This window comes from Sinocyclocheilus anshuiensis, unplaced genomic scaffold (assembly GCF_001515605.1).
Source record: "Sinocyclocheilus anshuiensis isolate Anshui unplaced genomic scaffold, SAMN03320099.WGS_v1.1 scaffold160, whole genome shotgun sequence".
Classification (NCBI taxonomy): domain Eukaryota; kingdom Metazoa; phylum Chordata; class Actinopteri; order Cypriniformes; family Cyprinidae; genus Sinocyclocheilus; species Sinocyclocheilus anshuiensis.
The window spans coordinates 1,850,414-1,864,082 of NW_015554119.1; the positions used below are offsets into that span (position 1 = coordinate 1,850,414).

General features: G+C 36.4%; 1 protein-coding gene across 1 annotated transcript in view; it reads left to right on the forward strand.

The window, feature by feature from the left end:
- LOC107669948 (protein FAM135B-like) overlaps positions 1–13,669 on the forward strand; it is a 41,887-nt gene that overhangs the window by 26,842 nt on the left and 1,376 nt on the right. Inside the window, 11 exon segments of the mRNA XM_016462381.1 lie at positions 3,289–3,442; positions 4,203–4,252; positions 4,366–4,521; positions 5,589–5,662; positions 5,773–5,927; positions 6,817–9,079; positions 9,269–9,545; positions 9,982–10,079; positions 11,098–11,249; positions 11,798–11,908; positions 11,990–12,103. Coding sequence (XP_016317867.1) covers positions 3,289–3,442; positions 4,203–4,252; positions 4,366–4,521; positions 5,589–5,662; positions 5,773–5,927; positions 6,817–9,079; positions 9,269–9,545; positions 9,982–10,079; positions 11,098–11,249; positions 11,798–11,908; positions 11,990–12,103 — 3,604 coding nt within the window.

The following is a 13,669-nucleotide window of genomic DNA, read 5'->3' on the forward strand; positions in this document are numbered from 1 at the left end:
TATATATATTAACAGTTATTATTGGTGCTCAAGTATTAACAATGGCTCTTATTATTGTGCTCATTTATTAATAATGGCTCTTATTATTATGAATAACTAAAACAGTTTTTCTTAATATTTTTGTGGAAAATGTGATGCATTTTTTTTTTCAGGATTCTTTTATTAATAGAAAGTTCAGCCTAAAATATAATTTTTTGTAACATTATAAATGTCTGTTTTAAATTAATTTATTTATTTTATCACACTGCCCCCCCCAATAAATAAATAAATAAAAATATGTTTTAAAAATTATATATCCCCTTTATTTAAGAAAAAAAAATAACCTGATGCTACATTAAACATACTGAGTTCATATGACAACGTTGCATACTAATGCCTGAGTAAAGTTCAATTTCATCTATTACTCCATTATTATTAATTATTTAAAAAATACCAGGCAGTATGCAGTGCATATAATGTGCAGCATTCATTCAGAACACAGTCATGGAGTTTCCAAATAATACCTGCTTCAACTGGCCCTAAATGAAATGCAGACATTAAACCAGAACAATTTAGAGTTAAACAGCATAGATCTAGCTGGTCGTTTTCTGAGGACAAAGTAGCCCTCCGTTGTTTTTTTTCTGACTGGATGAACTGAGAGGTTTCTCTTGCCTGTGGAGATTTCCATTTAGGCAGGAAATCCTAACGAGGCCTCTCGTCTCCGTATGGGTCCTATGTTTACACCCCCCCTGCAGGGCACTTTATTAAGTACAGCGTTTCGCTGGAGGGATGCAGCGTTTGATCATCGTAACGAGCCCAGCTTTAACGGCCTCAAACATGAGGAGCAAGCATCTCTCTCTCTCTCTCTCTCTGCTTTCTATAAGCCCTCCTCAGCCCTTCTACCTTACAATGAAGGACATAATGTGCTGCTTTTCACTCTGTGACATAAGACACGATTTTCAAGCTCATTAGGTGACGAGTTAATGTTTTTGTCTTTTGCAAAAGCAATACAGTTAACCCAAAATGTATCCAAACCCCTTTGGCTTTCTTTCATCTGTTGAACACAAAAGAGACATTAAGAAAGATTGTACTGCTCATGTTTTCATTATTAAATGAATCAAAACAAAAACAGCATAAAAGTATCATAAATGTCATATAAATTTGCAAGACTTCTGAATCAAACAACAGCCTTCTGTGAGAACTAAAACATAGTTCAGTGAACAACAACTTCAAAGTAAATTTAGAATAAATTAAATTTAAAGTCAGGTTAAATTTGATTCACTCATTCTCCACGTTTACTGCTGCAATTGAATCACTGAGTTGAACCAGATCAGACTGATTCCTAAACAAATCATTCCGACTAGTTTTGTGAATCAGATGATTCACTGAAAAGATTCAACTCATACAAACAATTGTTCGTGAATTGGGCATCGATACTTATAATGAACTACTGTACGGCTTCAGAAGACTTGTAATATATAGCGTATAGACTTGCATGAATGTATTTATACACATGTTGACCGCAAACAGATGACACTATCCCACAGTGCAAGCTGGCACGTTTACTCTACCTTGCGCACACAATTTCTTACATTAAATTTGGCTCTGTGAACCATGACCTATGTTGCTTGTATGTGAGTGTAATATTGACCCTGTGTGTTTTCCAGCTGTCACAGGTACTAAAATGCGAGAAATGTCAGTAGAAAGCACAGAGCAGATGTTTGTGCGTGCGAGAGAGAGACTGAATTCAGTACGCATCTGTTTGAGTCAAAAGGACATAACTGAATGTAGATTACAAAGCTTCACACATATAATGACAGCGTTCAGCACTCTCTTTGCAAACATACACACACATATTACACAGTATACACAAGTATGCAGTAAAGACATATTAGAGGCCCAACAAACTCACAATCACCCCTACATCAGCAATTTATGAGCCTTTGCTCCAAACATTTACAGCATCACCAGCGTTTTCTGTTAACTACAACTGTACATTTAAAAATAGCTTGTATTTAGTGTTTTAGATTCATATAGAAGCCTGTTTCCACGCTAGTATGAAAAGGTAACAAGGTAATGCTTTTGACATTTTATTTTATGGCACTTTAATTTCACTTTATTTTATTTTTGACACTTTCATTTCAGCAAGGACACATTAAATTGATCAAGAGTGACAGTAAAAAATATTTATAATGTTTCAAAAGGTTTCAAATTTCAAATAAATGCTATTCTTTTGAACTTTCTGTTCATCAAAGAAAAAAAATGCATCATGGTTTCCATAAAAACATTAAACAGCACTACCGTTTTTAAAATTAATAAGAATAATAATAAGAATAAATGCTTCCTGAGCAGCAAAACAGCATATTAGAATGATTTCTGAAGGATCATGTGACACTGAAGACTGGAGTAATGATGCTGAAAATTCAGCTTTGCATCACAGGAATAAATAATATTCTAAAATATTTTCAAATATAAACAGTGCTTATAAATTGTAATAATATTTCACAATTTTACCATTTTAACTTTATTTTGGTCAGAAAATGCAGCCTTGGTGAGCATAAAAGACTTCTTTCAAAAACAAATCTTACTGACGACAAACCTTTGAATAGTAGTCAAGTCACCTTTATTTGTATAGCGCTTTATACAATACTGATTGTGTCAAAGCAGCAATTAGAAGTGTACTACACATTAGCAGTGTATTTTTTAAACTTTATTTCAATTTGCTTTTACCCAGAAATGTGAAAATTGCTGAAAATGCTATAAATCAAATAAAATACATCAAAGAGACATTATGTTAAAGAGAGACATCATATAAATGATCTTATGTCGTTATGAGTTTATGCATTTACATTGCGTTACATTACATGTGCGCACTTCCTGTCGGCACGACGTCTCCGTGTCGTTCTCCATAAGCGAGTGCCACGTATGCACACTTCTCCTATTTTACTGCTGGGAAACTGACTGCATTAAAAGTTTTACTTTGTGTTTGATCTTCATCTAATTATTGAGCTTCAGGCTCAACCAAACATAAACATACAGCTGCTGCTCATAACAACCACATCACACAAATATGATATCAGACGGACAGACAGACAGATTGTCTTGAGGAATTATATATTCCTATTTTCCTCTTTTTGTCGTGTGTTTTCAGCTCTTAAAGGAGAACTTATGAGAACAGTGGTTGTATGACTGAAGTTGTTCAGAGTTTACCTGGTTGTGCGTGTGCAGAAATAACAGGGAAGAAGTGTGACATGCAGTAAAATCTGACCTCCACTCGTATGTCCTGTGTGAATGTATGTGTGTTTACAGGGCAGTTTTTACGTGCCGTCGGAGAACTGTCTGCAGAGAGCTTACACGTGGCACCGGCGCATCTGTAAACTGTTGCTGGCGGCTCACAGAGCTCTGCGCTCCTATTACACGGCGCTAATGAAGGAGATCCCTCAACTGCAACACATAGAGATGGGTATAATCACAAACTCTTATGTAACTCATTCACTTCAAATGTGTGTGGCTTTCTCAAAGACAGTTCCCTGTCATCATTTACTCACCCTCATGTCCTTCAAAATCCATAAGGTTTTCTTTCCTCTGTGGGACACAAAAAGCACACAGTTATCAGGAATTGTCAAGTTTTTTTTTTTTTTAAAAAAGGACATAAAAGCACCATATCAGCATCATAAAAGTAGTTAATACAACTTTGAAGCCATTCAATAGTTGTTGTTGTTGTTTTTTACTTTCTATTCAGCACAACTCATTTTAAAATTGATAATAAGAAAAGTTTCTTGTGCAGCAAATCAGCATATTAGAATGATTTCTGAAGGATCATGTGACACACAAAGACTGTGAAATTCAGCATCACAGGAATAAATGACAATTAATTGATTGATCATCTAAGTCATGCTTTCACTTTTAAAGCCTGACTTATTCACTGTGGTTGTGAGAAAAACAGAGCCAAGAGTATGTGCTAAATAATTTGTTTTAAAGTTTACAGCAACATGAGTGTCAGTAAATAACAATTGTATGCATGAATTAACTTTAAAGCAACACTGAGGAGGAGCAGGTGAAACTTTAATATTTATATCACGTAACACAAGCATATAAATGCTAATAAAAAAAAAAATGAAAGTGAATAGTTTTAGAATAAAAAAAAAAATATATATATATATCGTATTAACACAATAGTTGTTGTCTGTGTCTAAACTCTCTCCTTATGTTCTCATTTCCAGAGGACCTTCCTCTTGAAGAAACATTAAACCAGCTCACCATTGAACTGCAGGTTTGTGAAACACTTTACTTATCAAAGGCCTCCATTAATATGATGATGTAGGTTAAACACCATCACAATAATAAATATTGTTCTGTTACTAAATGAGATTGATTGTTTTAAAGTTGCAGAGCGGTCATGAGAAGGTAGCAGAACAGATCAGTAAAGAACTGACGCAGCTCTGTGCTCAGCTGGCTGCTCTTTGGACACAGTTTTTGGAAGCCACGGTTCCTAATCCACATATCCGCTCACATCTGGCCCAGGAGCACCACACACTCAGGGTGAGAGCTGATTTATGTTGGGCTGGGAAGTCCTGGACTACATTTCTTGTTGAATATCATGTTTCATTTAGAGATACGTCGCATAAAAATGAGTTGCAGAGGCTTTTTTAGCATGTTCAATGCCCATAGGTCTTCTTTTCTTGCTACAAATGGCGCTAAAGCCTGATTTTCAGTTGCATACAGGGTGAATTTTGAGCGTGACAGCATATTTGTAGTTTATGAAATATACAAACAGCTCATTTAATAATTGTAGCAACAAACTAACATGATTCCTTGAATACCAACAGTAGAATTAGTTTCTAGTCAGGCTGATTTAAATTACTGTAGGATAAATCCTGGAATAAAATGGAGTGCTTATACACAGCCTGAATTTCCCAGCATCCCTCACAACTCTGCGTTCTCTTGAGCGATGGTTTATACGTAGAAACCTCATCTCTTTCGATGCATACAGTAATTCTGAAGAGATTAATCCAATTTAGTTTTTTATTACTGGAGTGGTTTTATTTCTCTCTCGTACGTGAGGTTCCTTTATGTGTGGAAGACTGTGGAAGACTGATCTTAAAAAAGGAATATAAAACACAAGACTGTAATGCATTCAAAATGTGTCTGTAAGACAAATACAGAGAGAAAAGCTAAAATGATTCAGATGCAGCATGAATGATATATTACCCGCATGATCTACAGTGACTTAGTATACTTATTTTATATGAATGGGTGATTCTTCAATATGGGGAACTTTTTTTTTTTTGACTATTATTATTTATTTTTATTTTTTTAACAATAAGAGGAATTTTTTTACTTTTAAAAATTAAGGATTATTTAAAAAAAGAAAGCAACTTTCTCTTTAATTTTTTTTAATTTCTTATTTAAAATGGTTGATTTTAAAGACTTTTGAATAACTAAAAATGGTAAAAGAAGTGTTAAAATCACATAATTACAACAAATTTGCATTTGTTAACTATACTATTATATTCAATTTATTAGGTATTTATGTGTACAATTTATATTTTTATAACAAAGATACATATATATATATATATATATACTGAATGTGTGTGTCTGTGCAGGTCAGGAGATTTTCTGAAGCATATTTCTTCACTGAACATCCCAAAGAGTCCTCACTCACATTTCAGGAGGAGCTGTGAGTCTTTTAGTATAGTATAGTCTTTTAGCCACGTACTCATATATACCTAGCTATGTAAATGGAGAAATAACCTTCATTATTTTAATTAAAGCTACTGTAATTAATAGTATCAACAGACACGCACAGGTGGCCCCAGAGATGCGCAACTCTGATTACCTGCTCCGAATGCCTCCACTTCCTGTGGAATGCCTGGACATCGACGGAGACTGGAGCAGCCTGCCAATCATCTTCGAGGACAGATACGTGGACACGCCCTGTTTAGGTGACAACAAACAGTGACCCTGTTTAAAAGAAAGCAAATGAATGAATGAACATCTAAACAAACAAACAAGCAAACAAATGAATAAATTAATGAGCATTTAAACAAACAAATCACAGAATGAATGAGCAAGCCTATAAATGAACAAAAACATAAATAAAGAAACTAAATATTTAGAACTAAAAAACTACTGAATTAGTGCTTACTGCATAATGAACAAACAAATAAATATATGAATTAATATATAAATGATTGTACAAATGAACGAATGAAAAAACAAAAAGAAAGGCCAAACTAATTAATGAATAAACAAAAATGTGAGCATTTTAAACATACAGATCACTGAAAGAATGAACAAACTTATGAATGAACAAAAGAGTAAATGAACAAACAAAACATTTAGAATTAAAAACTGAATCAGTGAACTGCATTATGAACAAACAAATAAATATAAGAATTAATGTATAAATGAATAAACAAATTAATGAGAGATCTGAAAAACTAACAGAACTAAAGAATAAACAAATAAATGAAATAAAATGAACAGACAAAAAAATAAATGAATAGTTGAAAGAATGACAAATGTATTAAACGTACTAACAAATCAATGAGAAACAAGAGTAAATGAAGTAATGAACCAACAAAGTAACAAATGCATGAACAAGAATGAAAATGTGAATGAGTTAACTCAAGAGTTAAAGAGTTAATTCAAGAATTTAAGAACAAATGAATGAATAAATAAAAAAAAATAAAAAAAAATCAAATGAATCAACAAATTAATAGGTCAACAGAACAAAAATACACATTTTAAAGTATCCTCAAGTTTTTATTAAACAAAAAAAAAATACAATTTGCAAAAAATACAATGCACTTTTCTCTTTCTCTGTTCTAGACTACAACCTCCATGTGGAAAATCAGACTGTCTTAAACTCTCAGCCATGTCCTGAGCCAACAAGGATGGAAGATCAAACCATCATTCCGGTTGAGGGAACACAGGACACCAATTCACCAGCAACACCCCCTGATGAACCTCCCTGTGAAGATTACATGGACTTGCCCACATACATGGCCCTGATTGGCCGGCAGGAGGACTGCATCACTGACTATAAAGAGACCAGAGCTCAAGCAGAGACTCTGATTGGCCATGTGGGAGAAACTGATATTGATAGAAGCGAATGTATCACGACCTCAGATTCAAGAATTTATTCTGTTGATAAGGCCAGATGCCAGTATGAAACTGAGGAAGGATTCGATGTTGATTGTAGGTCTGTAGACAGCGATGAAGCAATAGATACAGGTAACCTTGAGAAAGCTAGTTGCCAAAAAGAAGTAGTTGACTTTGTTGAATCTGATCATGCGGGTCTAAAACAAACAAATGTTCCCAAAAGTACTGATTTTAGTAGCGGACAGACTTTGCTGCTTGTTCCGACGGTTGCTGCAGAACTTCCCGACCTCACCAGCATTGACAGCTTTGAGTTCTTGCCCACTCATAACCATGACAACCATCTTGAAACTCCAGGCAATACAGGGAGTCTTGGCAACGACCAGCCACAGTCGGTATTAGATAACAGATACACTGAAGCACCTGCAAAGGATTATGGGAGCAAGGATACATCACCAGCTAATCTACTGAACACCAACTCAATGGGAACCGACACTTTAGCCACGTCTCCTTCTCGTAATGTTATACAACAGATCCGTCGCTTGTCCGAAACCCCGCCCAAGGGCATATTCTTGGGTGGCGCTAAACTAATGAACCGCTCCTCCTCCGTTATCTCGGATTCTGGTATTGAGAGCGAGCCAAGCTCCATGGCCTGGACCCTGGAAGGTCGAGGAATTGTCAGTGGGGGTCGTGACGTCTTGCAGAACTTGGCGCGTCGTCAGCCGGCGCATCAGAGCTCTTTGGAGGGCCTACAGATGGAAAGTCACGGCAGCCTGCCCAGTGCCACGCAGGCCTCTCTGACCTCCATAAGCTCCCTGCCTTATGAAGAGGAGGAGGAGAGGCAGCTCAATACTTTGACCAAATCCGCCTCAGCGCCACAGATCAGCAGTCCTGACGACACAGAGGAAGATCATGAAACACCCAATCAGGAGAAGAGGAATGTTTGTGTGGCCAATCAGCCGAGGCTGAGTGAGGAAGCAGCCAAAGAAATGAAGCAGAAACTTCAAGGAGTTACTAGAGAGGATAGAGAGGAAACAACCAATCAGGAGAAGAGGAATGTTTGTGTGGCCAATCAGCTGAGGCGGAGTGAGGAAGCAGCTAAAGAAATGAAGCAGAAACTTCAAGGAGTTACTAGAGAGGACAGAGAGGAAACAACCAATCAGGAGAAGAGGAATGTTTGTGCAGCCAATCAGCTAAGGCAGAGTGAGGACGGAGCCAATGAGGTGAAGCAGAATCTTCAAAGTGTTACTAAGGAGTACAGAAACGAAACAACCAATCACGAGATCGACGTGGATGAGTTGTCCAATCAGGAAACAGCAGATCTTGAATTAGCTAATCCAGTAATGTTACTATACCAGCAATGTGGGACGCACAATGGTGTTGAAAACGCCACAGTGGAGGAACCGAATGAAAACTCAGAGGAAAGTCAAGCAAACATATTCCTTGAAGAGTATTCTGCTCTAAATGATGACAACACAAAGATCTGTAGCTGTGAAAATAAATACTGCGAACACAAGGGGGTGCTAGAATCAAACACATATCAAAAGGACCGCGATGACATCAGTGTCTGTCACATTCATTTGAATGAATTTGAAGAAGTAAGTATGGAGAACCTTCCAGATCCACCAATCAATGCCAAGAGCAGTTACAAAATTGCTGCCAATGAGAAAGAAATGCCTGCTGATCTCATCAAGCTTCCGGCCAATGAGGGAGAGCAGCAGGCGCTAGAGGGGCAGAGCAGAGCCAGTAAAGTGCCAAGTACAGGTCTGGCATTCGTGAATAAAAAGGTGGTGGAGGTAGTCAACCTGTCAGTGTCATGCGCTCCCACATGTCTGCCCTTCTCGTCTGTTCTACGTGATTCGCCATCGGTTAGCGGAATCTCCATGCGCCAGGCCACTTCCCCCATTACCCATCAACCCCTAGGCTCATTTGGGATAATTTCCTCCAACTCCTCCTTCGGCGCTGATCAGGAAATCAACGAGAGAATGATTAAGTAAGTTAATTTTGGTTATTCACTAATAGCAAAAAAAAATTATATTTTAAATGTACATTTTCTCACCAATCATAAGGAGGTATGAATGTATGTACAGGCTGAATTTTCAGCTTTCCCCCTTTACTATTTTAACAGAACTTGAATGCATTGCTCACTGTATTATTACAGTTTTTCATTGATGTCTTAAAGCTTCTATAAGGCAAAGGAAGCCATGCTGAGGGATCTGGTGTTCAGAGGCACTCTCTACAGTGACCTGCCTTACCTCGCCTCTGATCACCCATACTTCCCTCCTGAGGAAGACGACACCGAGTTTGAGGATGGGATCCACCTCGTGGTGTGTGTCCATGGACTTGATGGTAAACGTTCTAACCTTGAAGACATTTGGATTAATATCTGCAAACTTTTTAAGATTTAAAAAATAATAGCTGCATCTGTAGTAAATTGTTTTTTTTCAGAACGCAACCAGGTAGAACATCCAACCAATCAGCACAGCTGTTGAACTGCATTCAGCCAATCAGAGCACCCAGGACATTATGACATTTGTCAATGACAGGTCAGGGGTCAGATATGAAATTAATTAATTAATGAATTTAAATAAATAAATAGGAAACATTTCATGGTTAAAAAAACAAACAAAAAAAAACCTTGAACCAGGGATCCCTGGTTGAATGGAGTGAAAAAAGTGAAATCAAATGTTCCACATTTTTATTGCTCAGATCGACAATATTTCATTGTTTTAGCATGCCAACACAACAACAAACAACTATCACTGTGTGACCAGTTAACAGCACACAACAACCAATCAGAAAGCTACAATGCCCCACAACAACCAATCACAACTTTCAAATGGTTACTACAAGTTTGATCAGCTTTCTGTTGACATTGTCGTCTTCTGTCTCTAGACGGACACCTTTGCAGATTTTGACACCATGACTGACAGACTTCTGGACGAGATAATTCAGCACATCCAGCTGTATAACCTCACCATCCACCGAATCAGGTTTATAAACACACAACCTCATTAAAACTCACCATCATATTGATATTATAGCAGCACAACCAAACCACAGTCAATATCAGCATTGCATTAGAGCTCAAACTACGAGTCTGAACAGATGTAGACATTCAATTTCATGCCTTCTGAATCCAGATACGACATCTACCAGCAAGATCTAACTAGGCCATGTCAACCACCATGTTAACTGACACTATATGACTTCTTAAAACCCTGTGATCCCACGCACACTTCATAAAAATACAAAACACAGACTAGCGTGCCCCCTTGTGGTTGGGCATTAGAGACATCTGCCACAACCATATGAGAGCAGTTAATCATGTTGTAAGCCTCATTAGTTTTGTCTTTACATCTGGATATTCACGAACAGTTTAACAAATGTATGATCTTTAGCTGCTTACAAAATAGCACGTTGTAGACAAGGTTTGCATTTAAAATGTTTGATCCAGTTATCAAGTATAGCATGGAGTATTAAGCTTCACATTAAAGATATGCTTTTAGTGTCAGTAATAATAATAATAATAATAATAAAAAGGTGAATACAGTAGTTGAAGTGTAATATTGGCTCCTGGATGGCTCCTCTAGAACTGCATATTTTATACTTACTATTACCACAAGATGGCAGTAAAGTAAAAGAAAGGTCTGTTAGGCATTCAGAAGAAATAAAATCTGAAGATATTCACATAATACGCTGGAAAATGTAACAAATGTGTCTAGTAGTTCATATAAAGCTTTTTAATATTAATTTTACAGTCATTTAATAATTTTTAATATACTTCCCAGTCTTTGTTCGTTCTCTGAAGTCTAGAGTTTCAAATGTCTTTTCAAAATCAAATGTTAAAAAGTTTCATAATGACTGAGAGAGTTTTAATTAAAACTGTAGTCCCTTATTGCGATGTAAGAATAATTTGCAATGAAAAGAGACCCAAAAATGTATCAAAATTAACACATATTTTTGGAAGGTTCAATGCCTGACTTGTTTTTGTTTCTTTCTTTTTGCCAGTTTTATCGGACACTCTTTGGGGAACGTCATCATTCGCTCTGTGCTGACCCGACCCAGATTTCGCTGTTACCTCTGTAAACTCCACACCTTCCTGTCCCTGTCTGGACCCCACCTGGGAACACTGTACAGCAACAGCACGCTGGTCAGCACAGGTACTCACACAAATACAGACATACACTACTGTTCAAAAGTTTGGGGTCAGTCGTGTTTTATTTAAGAAATTGATTTGTATTCAGCAAGGATGCATTAAATTGACAGTAACAGTAAAGTCATAATGTTATAAAAGACTTCTATTTCAAATAAACGCTGCTCTTTTGAACTTTCTGTTCATCAAAGAACATCAGCATATTAGAATGATTTCTGAAGGATCGTGTGACACTGAAGACTGGAGTAATGATGCTGAAAATTCAGCTTTGACTCACAGAAATAAATTACATTTTAAAATGTTCTCAAATAGAAAACAGTTATTTTAAATGGTAATAATATGTCAGAATATTCCTATTTTTACTGTATTTTTGCTCAAATAAATGCAGCTTTGGTGAGCATAAGAGTCTTAGCGGCCTCAAACATTTGAGCAGTAGTGTATATGCAGTCTGTCTAGAGTTCATCGGTTTGCTGAATAAAATCTACAGAGTCTGTCACCATTTCCTCAACTTGATGTCATTCTAAACCTCTATGACTTTCTATCCTTGTTCTTCAGGTCTGTGGCTAATGCAGAAACTGAAGAAGTCTGGTTCCCTACTGCAGCTTACGTTCAGGGACCACACCGACCCGCGACAGACCTTCCTCTACACACTCAGCAAGAAACCAGGTAGAGACACATAGAAAGACAAGCAAGGATGAACACAAACACATACATACATACCCATGTTTCCTTACTTTCTTTGTCCAGGTCTGCAGTTCTTCAGGAACGTGGTGTTGGTGGCCTCTCCACAGGACCGATATGTGCCCTTCCACTCGGCCCGCATTGAGATGTGTCGGACTGCGCTTAAAGACAGAACCACAGGTCTGTTAGCTCAAAGACTTCCTGTTCCAAACCAGAACTTGCCAGGACAATTTAGTAAGCACATAGCAACACCCTAGCAACCAACTTAAACGCTCTAGGATCAATTGCCTCAACTATTAATTTTTACATTTAAAATGCAAATAAACCTGAGATTTTTTTTTCTGCACATGTATCCCATTAGCAGCAAATCGCTCTGCCAGCAGTGTGAATGAAATGAAATGGAATGAAAGGAAACTGTGATAGGAAGTTAAAGAGAGAGCAAGAGGGAAAAGAGCATTCTTCATTTTATGAGACTGTCACCTCTGAGAGTGCGGCGTGCAGCTCTTTGACAGGTATTTTTCTCTCGGTTTGTGAGACAGATTAGAGAAATCAGCCTCTCTGTACGTGTCAGTGTGACAGTCAGAGCTAAGGACACACACACACACACACACACACACACACACAAAGACTATGATCACATAGAACAATGGCGGATGCCTTGAAATAGAGACTTAGAAATACAGACTGTTTATGTCAATGCAGAGCTAGCTGCAGACAGCAAAACAATGGCAAGACATTACAAAACTTACACTCAACATGGCAAGTTCCAATCAGATTGGTAGGCTTTCCAAGAGTCTGTGTGCACAGGTTTTTATCAATCCGGTTGGAGACGAAGTCCTGTTTAAGGAGTTCTCAGGGTCTTCTGGGAAAGAACGTGTCACAAGATTTGCAGGGTTTGCGAGTTTTATGCATCCAATATTTGAAATTGAAAAATATGCAAGACTCTTGCATGCTGTTGATTAATAAAAAAAATGGATTTTTTTTCAATTAATCAACAATTGATAAATTTTTTTCAATTTACAATGGAAGTCTAAGGGGCAAGGCACTGTACCAGGATAAACGTCACATACAGTTTCCAGTATATAAGTATATAGCCACACAACTTTACTTATTAACATGGTCTGTGTATAAGCTGGTATCCAATCTATGTTTTCAAAAAAAGTCTTAAAATCTTTTAAAAAATAAATAAATAAAAACAGACAGTTCTAATAAATGAACGAAAGATGCATTTATTTGATCAAGAATTCAAAAACAGTAATATTGTGAAATAGTATTAATGTATTTTTAAATTATGAAATGGCCGTTTTCTATTTTAGTGTGTTCTGTAAAATGTAATGTATTCCTATGATGCCAAAGCTGAATTTTTAGTGTCACTTGAAATCACCTTCAGAGAAAAACCTTCAGAAATCATTCTAATATGCTGAATTGGTGCTCAAGAAACATTTTTATTATTATCAAAAAGCAATGAAAACAGTTATTTAAATATTTTATTTTTGTGATACATATTTTCAGGATTTATTTTAATAACATTTTATTTTAACATTTAATTTTTTATTTTAGGATTCTCTTTTTTTTTTTTTTTACAAACATTTTTATTTAAATATTTTCATTTTTTATTTCATTATTTTATTTTGGTGATACATTTTTTTCAGGAATCTTTGATAAATAAAAAGTTCACAAACAGCATTTATTTGAAATATAAATCTTTTGTGACAATATAAAAGTCTTTTACTGTGTCATTTTTGA